Here is a 20,743-nt window from a genome sequence, read left to right on the forward strand (position 1 = left end):
TATTGAGAGAAAAATTAAAACAATTGGACAGTTTTACAAAAAAAAATGCATATTTGTTACGTCAGTGACAGTGCATATTTGTTACGTCTTTCTCTGTGAAGTGACAAGTGCATATTTACAAATAATCATAATTTTGTAATCAGTTGATCACATGCGTTGTACGTTTATTTATTATAAATTTAATTACCGCGTTCCCCGTTGTTGAGATTGAGTGCGTCATTATTTTCTCCCGCACGTTAATCTAGTCGCTAATACGCATGCGCATCCTTTACTGTTAACTTGATGGTTCACATGAGAGTGGAGTGTGCTGTTTGAAGGTTACGTACAGACGTTTTACCTGTTGAATCAGTAGGATGCCGGCGTGTAATGGTAGAAAACATGTTTTTATTATTATTCTTTTTAAACTATTTTATGATCAGTAATAATTACATTGTATATAATCGATTTTTTTTTCTGTATGCACAATAATATAAACTTATGATTTATCTTATTAAATCTTTTAAACGGAGTAACATAACATTTTTAGATGACATTAAATTTTAGATTTCTAGCATTAAGTTCGTACCAGCATCATACGTACCTTTCACTTGCTTCAGCTTGCTATGATGACAGTAAATGCTGCCTGATTGAAACAGTTTATTGTAATTGAAGAACTAGTTTTACTATTTGGTATTGGGCTTCCACTATGCCGTCGAAGAAAATTTTGTTTATAACCCGAAATATTCGACAGTGAAAGTATTGATTTGAGAAGTTTTTCAAGCTTGTGTCAAATTATTATCGAAACAAAAAAATTCGACAAAATTATTATTTTTTTTTTAATTTACATAACTAGTTATATTTAAAATTTGTGTAATTCTCATAAATACCAGTAATCATTAGTGTGCTATTGTGTACCTATATCATTTCGTTGAATTCTTTAATATACTTTAGTCCCAAGATTTTTAATTATTGTGTGATATGAACTAATTGATTCCATACATGAGTGATTAATGAATAATCCTTTACCTCCATTATTCATTTGGTTTATTATTTTTCTAATAATAAAAAATAATAGAATATTTAATTGAGTACATTTTATTATGCCTGTTATCTGCCAGTCAGTCTTATCACTTTTTTGTTATGATTTGTACTTGTTTATAATTACTATTATTAGAGGTTTGCATACTAGATGTGATTATAATTATTCAATCTGCAGCAAAAAAATGGTTCTGATTTTATTTAAGACATATATAAATAGATTGACTCTTATTTCTCTGCCATCACATTGATTTGTTTTAATAAGTAATACTAGTAGGATATTAAAATAGCAAATATGCTAAATAAACAATAAATAAGTAAATTTACGAGATATGAAACCAGTAATTCATGTGATATTTCACATTGTTTCTTTTTCCTCATTTTTAAGCTTTTCCATAAATTTTCAATATTTTGGTTTTGAATGACTGCTTTTTGCATCATCAAAATAACGGGAATGCTCTACTGTAAGGTTAAGTTCTGAGTTAGTTATAAGCGCTTAATTATTTTTTTTGTACTTCTAAATTATTTTTCCTGGCTTGATGTACTGTTTAATAATTAGTACAAGAATAGTGTTATAACTTGTTGGAACTACTAAAGAAGAAGTTTAGGATTTTTTCAAGATACTTTGTTCATCAATTTGTTGGCCTTTATGATTATAACATTTTTGTTAAATAAATTTTCATCACAGCCAACTTTTTGCCCAAATGTCTCTCAAAAAATGATTATGATTACCAAGATTAGTTTTATTAATTTGTATTGGTTTACTAAATTCAATAGAATTTTATTTATGTCCAAAAGTAAATGAAATGAAAAATCTGTGCAAGTGGTAGTTCTGAAGACGTAAGCCATATATGAATATATATATGCTTTTAGTTCAGCAGGTTCTTTTTTTATTCATACCCAATTCACAGATATTCTGTCATATTACCATGTCATTATAAAAAAGAGGAAACAGAGGAACTGGACTTTAGAACATGAATTATAAAATATATGAAATTCATATTAATCAAAACTGAATGAAAAAAATTTAATGAAATCTTTGTTTATAAGCTATTTAAATATAAATACAATGTCAAATTATTATTGACAACTAAGTAAAGTTAAAAAAAATTATTTGAATGTTCCATTCAAAAATAAATAAATAAACAAACCAAGAAACTAGCTTCACCAAGTGTAGATATCACCTCACTTTTTTTGTGGCTGTATGGAGAAAACGTTACAAAAAAAAATATTGTGCTATTAAACAATGTCAAGTCATTCAATGACAGTCATAGTTGATAGTGTAATTGCTTTAAGTTATCATGACTGAGTATCGATTTGTTTAGAACATATTAAAAGAAGAAAGTTTTATTATAATAACTAGTTTAGGAGTTTGTTGTAAGTAAATTAAAATGCAAAAATGCGTTGTAGACTAAGATAATAATGTCTTTAATGTTTTAAAGGAAACTGAAATTTACTACCTAAAATCTTGAAATAATGTAAATAATTACAATTATAAATAACCTTGTTTAAAGGAAACTTGTAACAATTCAATGATTATTTGAAATTGTCCTTAAATCTGTTGTTAAATAAAGTATTGAATTTATAAATAATATAAATATTATTTCATATTGACATAAAACATAAATTTATTATTCTTGTTATATAAAATTTAATTTATACTTTAAAAAATCTTTTCCTGACATTTAAATTAATTTTTGATGTAAACAAATTATATTTCTGACTGAAGGCTTGTTTTGCCTGTGCTATTCAGCATTTTATATTGCTCCTGCTTTGTCCATTTTTAGTAATTGTACTTCCCAAATAACAAAATTCTTCTACCTCCATAATATTTTCTCCTCCTATTCACATTCAGTGGTCCATCTTTCTTATTTCCCAGTCATTGTTTCTTCTAAATCCTTTTTACTCTCAGCTAGAATTACTATATCATCAGCAAATCGTAGCATGCTTATCTTTTCACCTTGTACTGTTACTCCGAATCTAAATTGTTCTTTAACAATGACTGTACTGAAATGTTAAAAACTGAGTTTTATAATGCAGTATAAATTTATGCTGTTAGAACCCACAGCAGTTAGCTATAACCAAATTGTTGTAGGTGATCTAACAGGAGATGCAGCTCCTTCTTGTAATTGGCATTGTAATAAACATCTTATGATAGGAAATATTAATGGCAATGAGAAATGAAGTGTTTTCTCCCAAATGAAGAAATGCCTTCTTTATTTGCATATAGAAGGCATTTCTTCATAATATATGTTGCACCTCAATATGAGATTCAGCTCTGTAAACATCTCATGCCATTTATCCCAAAACAGGCTTTATATTGACCATCATTACTTGATAACAGATAGCAATTCTGACTACATCCACTTTAACCTTAAATGATGTAAGAAAAACTGGGATTTCTTATAGTTATCATGTACATGAATCATTTCTCTACTCAAGTCAGTGGAGTATTCAAGTCTGATGGATTATACGACCCACAAACAAATAAAAATATATATTATATACCCATCAAACTTAACTTATGCTCGCTTCATTCGCCAACCTTGACTAGCGAGCATAGGTTAAGTTTGGTTAGATTATATATATAAATATATATATATTCAAATAAATAATATAGTCAAATAAATATATATGTATATTTAATACATATCTAATAACCGAACATGGACAGATATTTATAGTGGTGGTTGTATAACCCATGAGACCCGAATATTCTCTACTAAACTATTAGAATAATTCACTTTTTTAGATTTTGTTTTTATTTATTATATATTTATTTTTATTTAGCTGACCTGGCAGTGCTTCGCTATTGCTAAATTTAAGTATGTATGTATATATATATATATATATATATATATATAGAATAAATTAACACAATGATAAAACATTCAAAAACTGAACTTTATGGGACTTCAAAAAATTTTACCTTTCACTTTTAACCTTTTCTCTGTTTCCTATTTCTTTGCCAGATTTACGCATATAGAAGAAGAAAGTCTGATTGTATATTTGCTTGTTTGTTTAAAAAATATCTTGACACCCGGGCCACCTAGCAGGTTTATTTTTTGCAAAAATGTTTCTTTTTACGTAACTAATATATATTCTGAATATGAGCCAAATCGGTCCATAAATACATTTTTCCAAATATCTCAACCCCAGCACCATCTAGCGGGTCCAAACTAATTCAGAAACCTTCGCGGGCGTGCTCACAACTCACAAAATTTCATCGCAATCGGATTAATGGTATAGGAACGCATAAGGGGACGGACTAACAAACATTCATATATATATATATGTATATATATATGTATATATATATATATATATATATATACATATATATATGTATATATATATATATATATATACATATATATATGTATATATATAAGATATGTATCTTTGTTTACAAGTAACTATAATACAATCAAGTAATATATAACTTTTATTTTTAATTACTGAAGCTACATATCTGCATAAATTTGTTTTATTTTGCTTTATGAGTCTAGTTAGTATTTTGACTGCAGTGTATTTATTGATTAAATAATCATTTTTAAAACCAAGCAGTTATATAAATGATAACCTTTTTATTTCAAGGAAAAGTAAATTTAAAATAACATATCCATAATTAATAATGAATATTTCTACTTTATGATTAATATTATTCACTATCCAATTTAACAAATTCATACTTTTTCATATGATAAAATTTTATTTATGTCTTTAGCTACTCTGTAAATATTTTATCCATATTTTTTTTCATGCTCATAGCACTTATATATGTATATATATATATATATATATATATATATTTGTACATGTACAAACCCATTATGTATTTTTTTTTAATACCAAACATTTTTTTTTCTGTAATCCAAAAATACAGAAAAATACATCCTTGTAAGCATCCTTACAAGGATGCTAGAATTCTTCATCTTCGTATGATGTTACATATAATATTCCCATAACTATATTATTTTTATAATAACTGTAATCGAGAGGTATATAAGGAATTAATCCAATTTTAAAGGAAAATATTCAGTATTCTTATTTACAAATAATAATTATTAATATGTAATGCTTACAGTTTCCAGACACAAGAAATAAACTCATCAAATTGCTCTAAATGTCAAACAAACAATGATTGAGACAGAACTACATCTTGGCACCTACACAGTTTGGTAACACTTCACAGTCAACTGTTATAAGAACAATCAATACATCCTCTTCGTTATAAATGGACATACTGTAGGCAATGTGTTTTCAATGATCTGAATGAAACCTGAAAACATTAATTGTATTATTTTATACTACTGTCTGTTCCAATATTTTTTACAAATGTGACTTGTGAAATAAATTGACACTTCTTGATGTTAATCTTATAGCTAGTTCATGTGCTAAGAGTCAAGGTGATATTTGTAAGGCTGAATATCATTATCATTTCAGTGAACATGGTTTTGGTGCTGCACGCTGATATGCAGCAGTATATTCAGCTCTGTGAAGAAAACAGAAGGACCACTTCACCTCTTTTTTTCCTTAGTAAGCCTGACATATGGAACCCTTAATAAGCCCAGTTTGTTTTTTATTCTTGGGAATGAACTTTTTGAAGAGTGATTGTCTCTTGTATTAGGTTGCTTAAATCAATTGTGATTGTATCTATCTGATATACATATTTTTTTTCATCCTAAACCCCATAGGGAAAATACCACCTGCCCTGTGATTATCCTGGTCGCCACACCACTCCCTCTGTTCCTAGCCCATATATACACATACTTTCTTTTTCTGTTTTGCCTCTGGAACCACTATAAAATATTACTTCAGAGGATGAATAAGGATTATATGAATCTAAATGAAGTGTGGTCTTGTACAGTCTCAGGTCGACCATTCCTGAGATGTGTGGTTAATTGAAACTTAACCACCAAAGAAACAACACTATCGACGATCTAGTATTCAAATCCATATAAAAGTAACTGTCTTTATAGGATTTGAATCTTAGAACTGTTGACTTCAGAATTAACTGATTTGCGATGACAAGTTCACCACTAGACCAAACTGGTGGTTATTTATACACATACACACTTAATTCTTTTTTCTTCAGATTCATGTTCCTGTGGTCCAGGATATGAAAGTCCAATAGCAGCTTTGAAGTATGGGCCCAGAGAGAAAATTTTATATACAATATGTATACAGACAGAACTGAGTAAACCAGATTATCTAGCAACAATTGATGTTGATCCAGAAAGTCCAACGTATTCACAGGTATTATTCATTTACTTACTGTTGGTATAAAAAAAAATATATAATTTTCAAAGGCATTATTAGTAGATTGCAGTGGTCATCATTTTTATTAAAGAGTGATAATTAATAAATGATTTTAATTTTTAAACACTGTACTTAAAAAACATACACACTGAAAGTTATGCTTAAATTATTTTAGTTTTGTATTTTTGGTATTAATTTTATTATCTATACATTTAGGTTACTAAGACTTGTTCAAATCTAATGATTTAAACATCTATCTCTTAGATCACAGTATCTGTTTTTATCATTTTCTTGTTATTTTGTTTACTATTAAAAAAAAAAAAAAAAAAAATAGTTTTATTAAACTATTTATTTCGATCATTTTTCTTTTAACATTTATTACCATACAGATGATTCCATCTTTCCAAAAGCAAACTTAACCCACTACTTAACAATTTCATCTTAGGAAAACAATTTATAAAATATTGATTCAGTTGTTAGGATTTCATCCTTTACCTCTTTATAATTCCTATTAACAACTATGAAGTTTTGAAAATGATTTACACTAATGAGATTTTTTTATATTGTAAAGTTTTAGAAGTATTTTGTAGAATATTTCTTTCTGTATCTTTATTTTATAAAAATAGTCACAAAATTACATATGTAACAAAAAACATTTATTTTTAAGTAAGAAGTAGTTGTTTTCTTCATCTGGAATAAAATCCAATGGGAAGATAATTTTCAGTGTATGTTTTAAGCTTCCAAGAATGTTTAAAATATATTATCTGTAAAATAAGAAAAATATGAGAGCTCTAATTTCTGAGGTGAGAACCCAATAATTGTCAAACTATTTCAAAAATTAACTTAATGAAAAATGTACGGAACAGTTTTTTTTTTAACTACAAGAACATCATGAGAAACATTACTAGTTATTATAGCTTCAAGTTTTGGAATTAAATCATTTCTTAACATTTTATAATCAAATTGTTCCTCAAGACATTTTAGGTATTCAGTAATTGTAAAGTTGTAAGGGAATCTTTAAAAATTTAATTGTACATTACCTTTTATAGAAAATAATTGTGTCCATAAAGGATGTTTATAAACAAAATTGTACATAAAAAATTTTATATTACTTATACTTATGATTCAACCAGAATATGATGAACTTAAAAAAATGTAATACTTTAAAGTTTTCTCTCGCGGTATTACAATAATCAATATTCAACATGTGCTCCACTGGCAGCATGTACAACATCCAAGTGATACTTTAACTCTTGCCAAATACAATGCAGTATATTAGCATCACAAATGCAACAGCAATTCTCACCTTTGAATTTGCAATTTAAATAATGAGAATTAAAGTCCTTATCAAAGCCCTTCTCATATAAATCACAAAGATTTAATTCTGGTGACCTTGGTGGCTGAACTAGGGAACTGCTATAAACAAACTTGATAAGAAGGAAATTTTCTTGTTAAAAGAAATAAATAATGTATTGCTAACGCTGAATGTAACTGGAGGTCATTTGTATTGTCATTTGTATTGCTGAGGACAGACATGTTGAAGAAAATATCTGTATTATGGTTATTCATGAAATAAAAAGGGCCAATCACTCTGTAATTTGATATACAGCAAAACATATTAACTTTTTTCAGTGTCTTATGTGCTTATCAGTTAAATGGTGGTTTCCTGAGTACCTATTTTTGATATTTTATTTATTTACCTTATTTGAGATATGAATAATATTTCATCAGAGAATGATGTTTTTATGTTTTAATTATCAATAAAACTAATGTTGATGTGATAAAGATTTGCATAAAGCAAACAAATTTAATGGCATGTTTTAAAAACATAAATTGTGTAAGATTAGTTTTCAAACAATGCAGATTATATGTGCACATGCATATGTACAGAAATATGTAGATAAGTTTCATATTTATAAATACTATTGATCAAATTCATACAAAATAAAAACTGTAAGGTAAATTTATTAAAACAATCGCTGTAATTCTTATTAAATTATAATTTCTCATAAAAGCCATTGATTACAAAGAACGTTTCCAATGTATCAAAATTTAGGTACAACAGCTTTTCTGTGATGCTGCAGAATCCAGTCTAAATCCAAGGAAAGTCATTATTAATTAAAAATAAAATAGAATGCTGAATTACACAAACTGAATGAATGTAGATATAAAGAAAAGTACTACACACAGAATGATATAAGTAATTTGGTTTGCTTGGCATTTCTCCTGTCACCACCCCCCATTCGGTCGCCTTAAAGTATACGACCAAATGTCTGTGCTACAAATGACTACTGAGCCTCCAACAGTGTAGCGATCAGTATCCTAAATAGCTCCTAGAGCTTACCTAACAGCATGGACTAAGTGCGGTGTCATACACCACCAGCTTACATGTCCCAACGGTTCACTTGTCATATATTTGCTAAAATGGGTAGGCGCACCCCGTCAACTACTAAAAATATATATGACATCCATAAATTAAGTTTATTTTGTCGAACAACAATTCGCTGCCACGCCTAGGTCGCTGAATGCCAGCAAGTACCTGTCCACCATATTAAAGTGCTTGGAGCCTTAATTGGCTCCCCCAGAGCAGGGCAGTCAAACATCAGGTGTCCATTTGACTGGACCTCCCCGCAGATGCTCTACTCACCAGCTGCCAGGCGGAACCGAAACAGATATTGGTTTAAATTAACATGGTTGGTGAGCACCTGGGCACCTGTTGCCCTTAAAAATGAGCTCGAGGCATACCACCTTCCCAGATCCTGTATAAATTTATACAAGGATCTTCCCTTAGTCATGGTGTGCCATGCCACCATCGTGAGGCTCTGCAGCCTCTTCTGCAGGCAGGAGATGGGCAACTGAACAAAATTTAGATCTGGTGCTTTGTGATCACAGGTCTGCTCCAGTACTGGCCTGGCTCAAAACCGCATTCCAAATACCTCAGCCTTCTGACATCATTGCAATTTCCACTTTGCTGCCTGAACTTTCACCACTAAATCAATTGTTGGGAGAGCCTTTCCCAATACAATGATAGCCTCATAGGAGGTTGTTTTAAAAACACCAGTGCATACAATTAAGGCTCTGTGCTGGGCATTCCTTAAATTTTGAAGAATTACTTATTCATATCCAACCTATGGGCCAAAACAGGCCCATAGACGTAAGAGGTCATACTTTCAAAGACACCTTGCTACACCATGTACATTTGATGGCCCGGCAACCCATAGTCTTTCCGAGCAATCCTCCTTAGTTTGTGTGTCCGCAACTGAGACGGCGTCCGCTGCTACTTTCTTAATGTGGTTGCTAAACAGCAACTTCTCATCAAACAAAACATCTAGGTACTTATGAACTCTCACTCGGCTGATTACACAGCCTTTATACTTAATTTGAAGGTTCCGACTGTATGATAATTTATCTGCATCCATGGGAAGCATGTAATTTGTCTTGGGCACAAAAATCTTTAAATTTTGCATGTTCATCCAGCCCTCTGTGGTTGACAAAGCCGCCTGCGCTCGATCTTCTAGCTGCCGTTGTGAGTTACCACGAACTAATAGGAGATTTATAATATATCGGTGAAAGCTTGGGCCGTGACCCCTTCTGGGAATGCCAATTTCAGAAATCTGTCAAAGACCAGGTTCCATAGCAAGGGACTGAGAACAGAACCCTGCGGGCTTCCCTTGGTGACGGATTTTTCCACAACTAGGTGTGCATCTTTAAAGAGACCCATGCGGTTAGACAAGTTGTCATCTACTATGGCCTGTAGGGCTATGGGAACATTGCGGCGTTCTAACTCATAGACAGAACTCCAACACAAGGAAGTAAATGCTGCCTGTATATCAATATTGATTGTCAAAACATATTTACTGTCGGCGCATTCCACCTCGGCAAGAGCATTTAAGATGCAATCCTTGGTGCCAACCCCTTTCATGAAGCCATACTGGCCTCAATTTAGAAAAAAATTCATATTGATGTTTTCCGAGACATTCCTCAACCAGCCTTTCCAGCAATTTATCCATAACCGGTAAGAGGCAGATGGGTAAATAACTACTGACCTCACTAGTATCCTTTCCTGATTTTAAGAGCACCCTCACCAAAGCCACCTTTCAGCAAGCCAGAAGGCAGCCCAAGAACAGCCTGCCAAGCGGCACTCTTATGACAGGCAGCAGGTGATAGAAAATGTCCGGGTCAAGTTGGTCAGTCCCCTTTCTCAGTGCCATTCGAGAAACCATTCAGTCTATATTTACGGGATCCACAACCCTCATGCCAGGGAATGGTGTCTCACCCGCCCTGATGCTGACTTCTGCTTCACTCTTTGGAGCATCTAGAAACAGAGTATCCAGGAATGCCTGGTAAGTCACCACAGATGTTAAAGTGTGGTCTCGACCACAAATCCCATTAAACACTAGACAGCACATGCAATGGCTTTGGCTGGTAACATGACTTCGTGAGCTCCCAGGGGTTGTGCTGCAACTCGTGCTTGGAATCTTGCCAAAACTTGAGTATGGCATGAACTTACTCTCGTTATGAGTGCGCTGGTAGATCCGCAGACGTTCAGCGCGCACATCGTTGATGATAATCCCCGTTAGGAGATGATGCTCATATCTATTTCCAGCAGACCTAATTCTTGTGCGCAGCACACTAAGGTCAGAGGACCACCACCTTTTCCTGGGTTTCCGCCTGTGTCAAACTGGTTGCTCCCCGGAAGCGGCAGTCTTGACAGCTCCAGGCACTCTCTGATAAGTGGACTGGCCACTGCTTAAGAATCTGTCTATTGGCCGAGGCCGCCGTAGGATCCTATTGCAGCCAGGTCTTCATGGCCCGGCCGAATTGCTCAACCATCAATTCCACCTCCTCCCTGTGCTCCATGCTCCACTCCAACCCTTGCAAGGCAGCTGTGCACTCATGCCGCATCTTGTGCTGATCCAGGCCCCCCTAGGTTATAGCGACCCAAATCTGGAGCTCTTAGACCGCCTCCGTAAATGATCTCATAGGTTATAAGCCTATGATCACTCACACTGGCCTCGGGCCAGACAGTCCAACTATTTGTACTTCGCAGCAAACTGCCCATCACTCATAATATAAGTAATGTAAATACATTACCTCGCACCATCCTGTAAGGCTGTATTTTCTGGAGGGTCACTCTTTAACAAGGTATAATAAAATTAGCCAATGCCATTCCCTCAGAATTGTATAATTTATTTCTAAACAATTACAGAAACAAGTTTAAATTGCAGCTGATTGAAAAAAAATTTATTGCTTACAGAAATTTCATGAAACCTTATAAGCACAAACAAAACATTTATCACTTTTTAAAGATATCTGTTACATAACATTATAGGGTCTCATGTTGTTTGACTGAACTACATTGTCATTTCTTTATTTGTATAGCATTTTTGATTAATTTATGATTAATTATGGTTTATTTTCAAATTATTAGTTGCTAAAGGTGATTACATTAATCAATATTAGGGTTTAAGAAATATTAAACTTAAAAAAATATGATTTTAAATCATATTTAATTAGGTTTACTACTTTATTACATGTCAATTTTACAACTGTAATATGTTATATGAAAGTAATTATTTTACTGAATTTAATCTTTTAAGATTCATATTATTCCTTTATATTGTTAAATTATATTTAAATATTAAATAGACCACCTAGTACAGAATATTAAGATAACACATATCTTACCTTAATTTTTCATGAAATTATTTTCGCCAGTTCCACATCCATAGACTGGATCCTCAATCATACTGAAATACATTTTTTAAAAATGCGTTGATTTTATTCTGTGTCAAATTCCAAAACATTACAACAATGTAAGAACTGTACTATTCATGGTGGAATAAATATGTATTTATTATTATTAAACATTGAATATGTAGTTAATCAATAAATTCTAATTATAAAGGGTAAAAATAGGGCATACATTTTTCTGTAATAGGAATGGATTTGAAACCTTTATACAAAATTTTTTTGTGTTTTTATTTATAATTTTTTTTATTTTGCTGTTCATAAATTTTGAAACCTCTGCTTTTCCTGTCTATTTTTCTAGAAGAAAAAAATCCTTTAGGATTTTAAAGGGAAAATGAAGTGTTTTACCTTGGATTATGAAGTATTTTTACCTTTTCACTAAAAGATTCCGAGTTCAAACCAAATCAGACTTGGCATTTTTTTTTTTACATGCTTCTTTTCATAAAAAGAAGGAGCTACAATTAGGCTGATCTTGTAATTACCAGAGAGAAATATGTAACATAAGTATGTATAATCTATTTTGAATAATTTAATTTTATTTTATTCCATTTATATTTGTTTACTTATAGGTTATTCACCGCCTGAAAATGCCAAATTTACAAGATGAATTACATCATTTTGGTTGGAATATATGTAGTAGTTGTTACGGTGATGTTAATAAAAGTAGGAGTAAATTAGTGTTGCCTGCACTTGGTAGTGATAGAATTTATGTAGTTGATACAAGCAAAGATCCAAAAGCACCAACTTTGTACAAGGTAAGAAAATGTTGGTGATAATGAAAGGAAATTTAAAACATCAAATAACAAATAGAAACAATAAAAATAAAAAAACTGATGTTGAAACTTTTCTAACTTAAACTGAGGAAAATTTAAAAAAAAGTTATATAGTATAAATTGTCATTCATTAATTGATATTTACTGTTATTTTTATTTGTTAAGGTAAGCAATCGTATACTTGGTGTTAAATCAGTAGTATCACACAAATTAGTTTGAAGTTTTATTTAATAGACTATTTTAAATACTTTTCTTATTTTTAGCTGTATGCAATTACACTAAATCTTGAATTAGTGTGGTGAGAGATTGGTTTTTATTAGGAAACCATCCACTGATACAAATGAAATAGCGCCTTCAAATATAAAGCAATCGCAAACTGGCCTTTTTTATATTGCTTTATCAAATCTTTCAATATATAAGCTAGTTGTGATGCCTTTTCATTTGATGGTTTAGGTATTTTTTGCCAGTTACTATTGTTCAGACCTGGTTGATGAACTTGCTATTAAGATGCAACACTCTGCATTGAGCAATTGTCACATGTATGTTTGTTTCTCTACTTGCTAATAATACTTGATTTGAGCCTACAACAGATAACCTAGAGCAATTTTACTTCTTACCAATCCTGTGATGGACTAATTTTTTTTTGTTCAGCTACACTTGCATATTTTTAAGGAAAAAGATACTAGTTTTAAAAAAAAAGTAAAACTATATGTTTCATGAGTCAAAGTGATGTATTCTGAAAGAGAAACAATTTTTAAGTTATGTATTATATTTTTTTGGTTCTAAACAAAGAATGAGAAATATGATTTTATAACAAAACTCTGAAAAAACTTTTGCAAAACATTGTAAAATATGTAATCGGTTATTAGATAAATATAATCTCATTCATTAATAGAGAATTTACGTGGCAGTCTTTACAATCCCAATGTAAAAATAATAAAAAACTATCTCACATGCTACTGGAGGATCAGATGAAGGAGGATCTATAATAGAGTTATATTTATAATATAATATCAATTATTAGAGTAATTATAAATATTGCAATTATAATAAAGATTTTAAGTAATTGTAATATACAAATTATAATTAAATTAGCAAAGAAAATAAGAAAATTACATATCTAATCTTCTAACTATTATTTTCTAAATTAAACTGAATTATTACTTCAATGCTCTTGCTTCAGAGCATCCAACAAGTGTATATTATTTAATCATCTTTGTTTACTCTATACTTAGCTTTGATAGTTGAGTTTACCAAGTATAATGAAAATATTTAGAAACCAAAATGTTTTTTTTTTAGAAAGAGTGTAGAAGTTATAAGAGAACGCTCATAAATTATGGAAATCAAAATAATGAGTTTATGTGATTTAATTTCAATACAATATAGTTTTCATATAAAGAAATTTTTTATTATGTTTCTTATCTTATGTAGTGAAATGTAAACATATATACTAAATCATTAGCTGTACTTATTTTGAGCTACTTTTTTAAAGTTATATTTTATTACATTTTTTGCACAGGTTATTGACTCAGATAAAATGAGATCTCTTGGTGTTGCTACGCCTCATACTACCCATTGCCTACCAAGTGGAGAAGTAATGATTTCTGTTATGGGAAAGACAAATGGTGACAGCGTAGGAGATTTTGTTCTAGTTGATTCATCTACATGGGAAGTTAAAGGTACTATTAATTTTACCTTCATATACATTGGATTAATTGATTTAGTGACTATTGAGAGGAGTAATCTATAAAACCTGTACACGTAGATGCTATGTCCCATGTTATATTCATATGAAAACCTCATGAGATATACATATACAACTAATCTCAAAGATAGGCTACATCTATTGCATTCAATGCATTAGGAGCAGCATTTTAATTGGCAAAAATTGTATGTATTATTATGTTATATTGAATCATCATATATTTGGTCTTTGACAAATATTTATTTCTGAAAAATATTTAACTTTGGTACTATGATTCATCTGATATAAAACTATTAATTTAAAAACAAACAAACCAGTGTAGTTAAATATAATACTCTAAAAATTTGTTATAAAACCTTCTTGGCTTTTGGAGCTATTTTCAGCAACTAGGACTGCTGTTTCTCAATCTGGAACAGATTAGCATTATTGTTAGCAGTTTCTTGAGTTAGGTAGACACATATTTTGAATATGGCTAAAACACATGTGCTAGATTTAAATCGTATCTCCCATTTGTAAATCATTTTACGTCTGTATGCCTTATAATGTTCAAGAGTGTTAAGGTGTAGTCCTTGTTTGTATGTGTATCAAATATCAATGTTTTTAGTGTTGATGATTTATGTCATTTAGATGATTGCCAAATATTGACTCTATGTAGTTTTGGTGTAATTTTATGTATTTTTTATTATCTTTGTTTGGAGCTGTGTATTTACTAGATAAAGAATGTTGTGTTCAAATCAGTTTATATTCTAGGGTATTGTTTTTCATCAGTGCATTTTGAAATCCTTGTATATCTGATATTGTGTTTTTGTCATGATATGGATAAAACTACATCTTGTCCTTATTTTGTAGGAATTGTTGCTTTTGTTTGCTATGAAACTTTTTATTTCTTCTTTAAAAACCTTTAATGAGAAAGTTATGTTTACAATTTATATTATTATGTAAATAATGAAAAATAAGACTTAAAAATGTTTCACCAAACTTAAAGCAGATTATTGAGTTTTTTTATTATATTTATTTTATAATGAGATGTATAGAATGTTAAAAATGAAAATTATAATGTTAATAAGGTAATATAATCACTATTAAATGAAGTACAAGAATTTTAATCACAGAATATACCCTGACAGTCATGATAAATAATAAACAATTATTGAATGATGATTCATACTATATAATTCCTAAAAAAATTCTTCTTCACTTTATGTTAGAAAAATTTCTACATGAAGTTTTTTATTATTATTAAAAGAATTATAACTTTTTATTATAAGAGAGCAAACGCCTTTCTCAAACCAAACATTTCCACTAATCAGTGGTGTTAAATTATTATGCTGATATTTATCATACAAAAGAAAATTGTGGCTACTTTTCTTGAATATTAAAACACACAAACAATATCAAAAATATTTGAGAAGAATGGAGAAAAAGTTTGTTTAATTTTGAAACTGTTTCTGAGAGACGGTTCCAAAATTTTGTTATACTGGAAATCCGTTACTATAGTCATTCAAGAAAGTTAAGTAGTATGTCCTAATAAATTGCTCCATCAAACCAGATGCTTTAAAATTTCAAGATTGAGTTAATGGTAAAATATTACTGATATTATGATGGATGGTGCTTATGTAATGTCAAATGCTTGGGAGGAGCAAAAAAACAATTCATTGAGTTATTACAACAGTAGGCTGATTTTATTGAAAAATTGGTAAAATAAATTGAAAAAAGATGATCAAACCTTATAACTGCTGGATAACATGAATAAAATTTGTGATGAGGCCATCAAGAGAGTCAAATGACTGTAAGACAGTCAATGATGCAACTAGACATACGCTCAACCTGCTGAAGAGAAATTGTGAACCAGATAAACATGACTTGGAAAATGAATATCAAATATTACAGCATCAAAAGAGAAATATAAAAAAAGTTGTTGAAAAATATTGATACAGACCAATATGAATCTGAAGGCTACAGGGAGAATATGTCAAGCACCTTGAACTTCTTGCTGAAAAGCAAAGAAAATTTGCAACTTAAAACATAACATGCACCTCATTGGGTAACAAAATAAAGACTACTGCTTCTGATTTTGAAGGTATGGCAGATTAAAAGTTGGATAGTGGTCTAGTATTTTGGACTGCTCTTAAATCAACATCAGGTACTACTTTGTAAAATTGTTTTCTTTTTATAAGGAGAAATTTAAAAAAATATATCTTAGATGTAAAAAAAATATATATGAATATATATAAAAAGATTCTTTATCGGATATATATTGTACAGTAAAAATTAACAAAATGATAATAAAATAATACTGTTAGAATTATAATTCAGATAAAATTTCAGACTCGCACACTATGTTTATAAATTTGACATATTTTGTATATAAATTAAACTTTTGTAATGATAATTGAACCAAATTGTATAATAAATTATTTTTAAAATATGTACCTCTAAATGTTTTTAATTTTTTTTACCATTTTCAGTGACTGGTACTGCTATTTTCACAGTGGTGTCAGCTGATGTTACCACCGGTTTCATTAATTACACAGACATACATTAAGAATGTGGTTAAAAAGTGTGTGCAAGATTTGAATTGTGTCTTCATTTAGTATAATTTAGTATGTATGTGTATGTATTCATTATGTGCAAATGTCTTAAATATTGATACTTTTTTGTTATGAGTAGAATATCAATATTGTTATCAATGATTTGTGTTTATGAGGTGGTTAGCAAAAGTTCCTTGTTGCTATAGAAAACCTTTAAGTATTAATTGTTTGTTTAAAACTGCACCTTGTTTGACCAATGAATAAAACTGTATAATTGAAGCAGTTTAATTTATATATTCCAGGGGCATGGTGTTTAGTGATTAAGTTCTGTGTGTAATGATCTTTTCTATTAGTTGCTCTGAAGGATTCATGTCTATAATTTTTTAAATTTGCAAAATTTTTCTCTGAGTATTTGATTGTTTATCTTAATATGATTTATTATTATTTTTAATTTGTATTTTTATTTATTTTATGTAGAAATGTGTTTATGAGTAGATTGTTTGATTTGTGTGTGCTAGGTATTTTGTTGTATCGATTTCTTTTATGCGATTTTTAGTGCCATTGGTGTATTGAATAGTATGTGGATCATAATTCTAGAAGCAGATAGTTTAGGCAGGTTTGGCTGGTTTGAAGTTCTATGAATTCTATGTTTATTTTCAGTTTATTTTGAAATCAGTTTTTTATGATTATGACGTGAAGAAATTTATTTGTTTATTGTGCACATAAATAGGCTGTAACTTTCACAATGGGATGCACTGTTTTATGTAATTTAATAGTTTAAATTGTCTTATGTTGCCTTGGTACAATAAAATCATATCATTATCCTGCGCCAATATATTGCATAAGTATATTATATAAAGGATGTTTGTGCTTGTTCAATATGTTGTAGAAAAGGTTTGGCTAGGATGATGGAAAGAGGGAGAATCCATAGAAAGGCTGTCAAATTGTATGGAATTTTGTTGTAGAATGTAAAGAAATTTTGTTTTGTAATGAAGTTTAATGTGTTTATAATTTCCTAGATGATTCCTTGTGATTACTGTGTTTATTTTTGTTTGTTTCTAAGAATGGAAATTTTTCGGTTACTGGGATGTAATTATACAAATCTGCTATGTCAATTGATACTAATATTGAGTTTTTGGAGTATGTTCATGTTTAATTTTATTTCAGCTGTATTTTTTTTTTTTAATGAATATGTTAGTCAATTTATTCAATTCAATTTATTTCTGTACAATTGTTTGTGTTTTTGAATGACTTTATTCATTCAAAAACACAACAATTGTATGGATTGTTGTGTTTAAATATAAAAATTCAAAAACACAAAGTTTTTTATGCTGATGTATGGATAGGTTGTGGTTTTATTTTGTATTGCAGGTTATTTTCTATTTTGGTATGTGTGTTTTGTATAACCGTTTCTGATTTGAGGGTAATTTTCATAGAAGTTAATTATTTTTTATGTAGTCCCAGTTGTATTTAAGTCCTTTGATTATCGATTTTATTTCATAATTTGGGAAGATCATGTTTTAAATTGTCCAAAAAGTTTTGTATAAAAGGTGTAAACGCTATATATGTTTTCTGGATAAATGCTACATGTTTTCTAGGTGTAAATGCTGTGCTTTCTGTTTTTATGTTCTTGAGTGTTTGTAATGTATGTTATTTTAGCTTTTACTCAAAATGTGTATATTTTCAATAAAATTTAAGATGAAATTGTTTGTAAATGTGTTTGCAAGATTAATATTGTGATTAAATATAACATGTATTTAAGTAACAAATGAACATATAAATACAATATACTTGATAAATTGGCAAAACTAAATTAACTATAATCTTTATTGTAGATTTGATTATTACTATAATTAAAACACACTAATGTTGTAATACAGGATAAATGCATAATATAGTTCAGTGAACTATAGTATTTTGAATTTGGTCTCTTATGTTTGTTCATTATTATGCCTGTCTTGTTTTTTAATATTTTAATGTTCAGGGTGAGTACATTGTTAATGGGATCACATTACAGCCATTTAAAAGTGAGTTAAATATTTCTATTTAACTTTTTTAAAACTTTGACTGTAGTAAACAGAATATCTAATTTATGAAAACATGCGCAAACTGTACAAGAAAGAAATTAACTTTTTGAATAATGAAGTATTTTATGGCAGATGACGTAAGTAGTTTAAACTTTTTAAATTGTAAGTAGTTAAGCCAATTGTGAGAGGATGTAAATTAAATTTCAAAAAAGCATAGTACTATTATTGCTGCTTACTGTTTTATTATTAGTACAAGATGAAAGAAAGTTGATTACAAATTTTTATATAAGTAGGTTTTTTATACATATAACAGATTTGCTATCCAAATCATGAAATACATGATAAACCAAGTACAGTTTATCATGTAATTTCAGTTGAATAAGCAGCAATTATTTTCATAAACTGAAATAAGTATAATGCTGAATGATGTCCAAATGAAGAGGAATGCAGTATTTTCAAAGAGACATTAAAACTTTATTTTGAAATTCTGTTAGCGGTGAACAATAATTCAAATTATTGTGTATTAATAATAATTTATAACAATGCAAGAAAGCATTCTATCTTTTACTTTATGTTTTACTTTATAAGAAATATTGTAACAATGAACTTACAATATAAAGTCTTTAACCCTCTGTAAATGATTGGTCTTATTTTGTAGGTTTGTGGACAAATGGAAAGCAGGCAAAGTTTGGCTATGATTTTTGGTACCAACCATATTTGGATGTTATGGTATCTAGTGAATGGGGTGCACCAAAATCATTTAAGAAAGGGTTCTCATTGGAAGAAACCTTAGATCCAGGTAATATTTTTTCTTATTGATATAATAATGACAGATTTAGTAGTAAATATAATTATTTATAATTTATAAAATACTTTATTATTTTCTTTATTCTTTATAATTTTCATCCCCTATAATTTTAAAAATTAAATTCTTATTTATAAAAAAATGTTTGGTGGGAAATTTCTTAATATTACTATATCAGATGTGTTAATATAACCAATTATGCTGTGGAGTGTTTTATTTCTGTTCATGCCGCAATATGTACGATATGCATAATTACTCTCTTATTACAAGTGACAAAAAAAAAGAATTTAAAAAATTGTATAATGCACCGATTACTGTTCTGATGATACACCTTTATGATTCTTTTGATTTCTTTGGTTAAAAATTACATGTTAATTAACTAACAGATCAATTAAAATTTAATGGTTTTGATTTCCAATTTCAGAATTAACTGGCACTTCACTCAATTTTTATTCATGGAAAGATCGCAAACTGATTCAGACTGTTGATCTTGGAGTAGAGGGTACTGCACCTTTAGAAATTAGGTTTCTACATAATCCAAAAGCTGCTGTAGGATTTGTTGGGTGTGCTGTATTTGCTAACATTTTTAGGTATACTTATAAATTTAAAAATAATTTATGTACAGTCTGTTATTTTGTTAATAAGACAAGTAATACTTTATATTACAATCATCAAGTCATTGTATAGAAATAATGTTTTTGTGTTATAAATATTATGACACAAAAAGATTATTTCTTTATATTATATTAATTATAATATTTATGCCTATGCATTACACATTGTATTTTTTTTACATTATGTACTTTGTATTTTACATTGCACATTATGCATTAGGTTTTGCCTTACATTAGCTAAATAAAGTAACTTTAATA

At 29.5% G+C, this 20,743-nt stretch overlaps 1 protein-coding gene across 1 annotated transcript in view; it reads left to right on the forward strand.

The window, feature by feature from the left end:
* The first annotated feature begins 210 nt into the window (after positions 1-210).
* LOC142326256 (methanethiol oxidase) overlaps positions 211-20,743 on the forward strand; it is a 33,743-nt gene continuing 13,210 nt past the window's right edge. Inside the window, exons 1-6 of the mRNA XM_075368574.1 lie at positions 211-369; positions 6,116-6,276; positions 12,600-12,785; positions 14,323-14,482; positions 19,725-19,865; positions 20,296-20,461. Of these exons, the coding sequence (XP_075224689.1) occupies positions 354-369; positions 6,116-6,276; positions 12,600-12,785; positions 14,323-14,482; positions 19,725-19,865; positions 20,296-20,461 (830 nt within the window). The 5' untranslated portion in view covers positions 211-353. The remainder of the gene's footprint in view (positions 370-6,115; positions 6,277-12,599; positions 12,786-14,322; positions 14,483-19,724; positions 19,866-20,295; positions 20,462-20,743) is intronic.

This window comes from Lycorma delicatula, chromosome 6 (genome assembly GCF_047948215.1).
Source record: "Lycorma delicatula isolate Av1 chromosome 6, ASM4794821v1, whole genome shotgun sequence".
Taxonomy (NCBI): domain Eukaryota; kingdom Metazoa; phylum Arthropoda; class Insecta; order Hemiptera; family Fulgoridae; genus Lycorma; species Lycorma delicatula.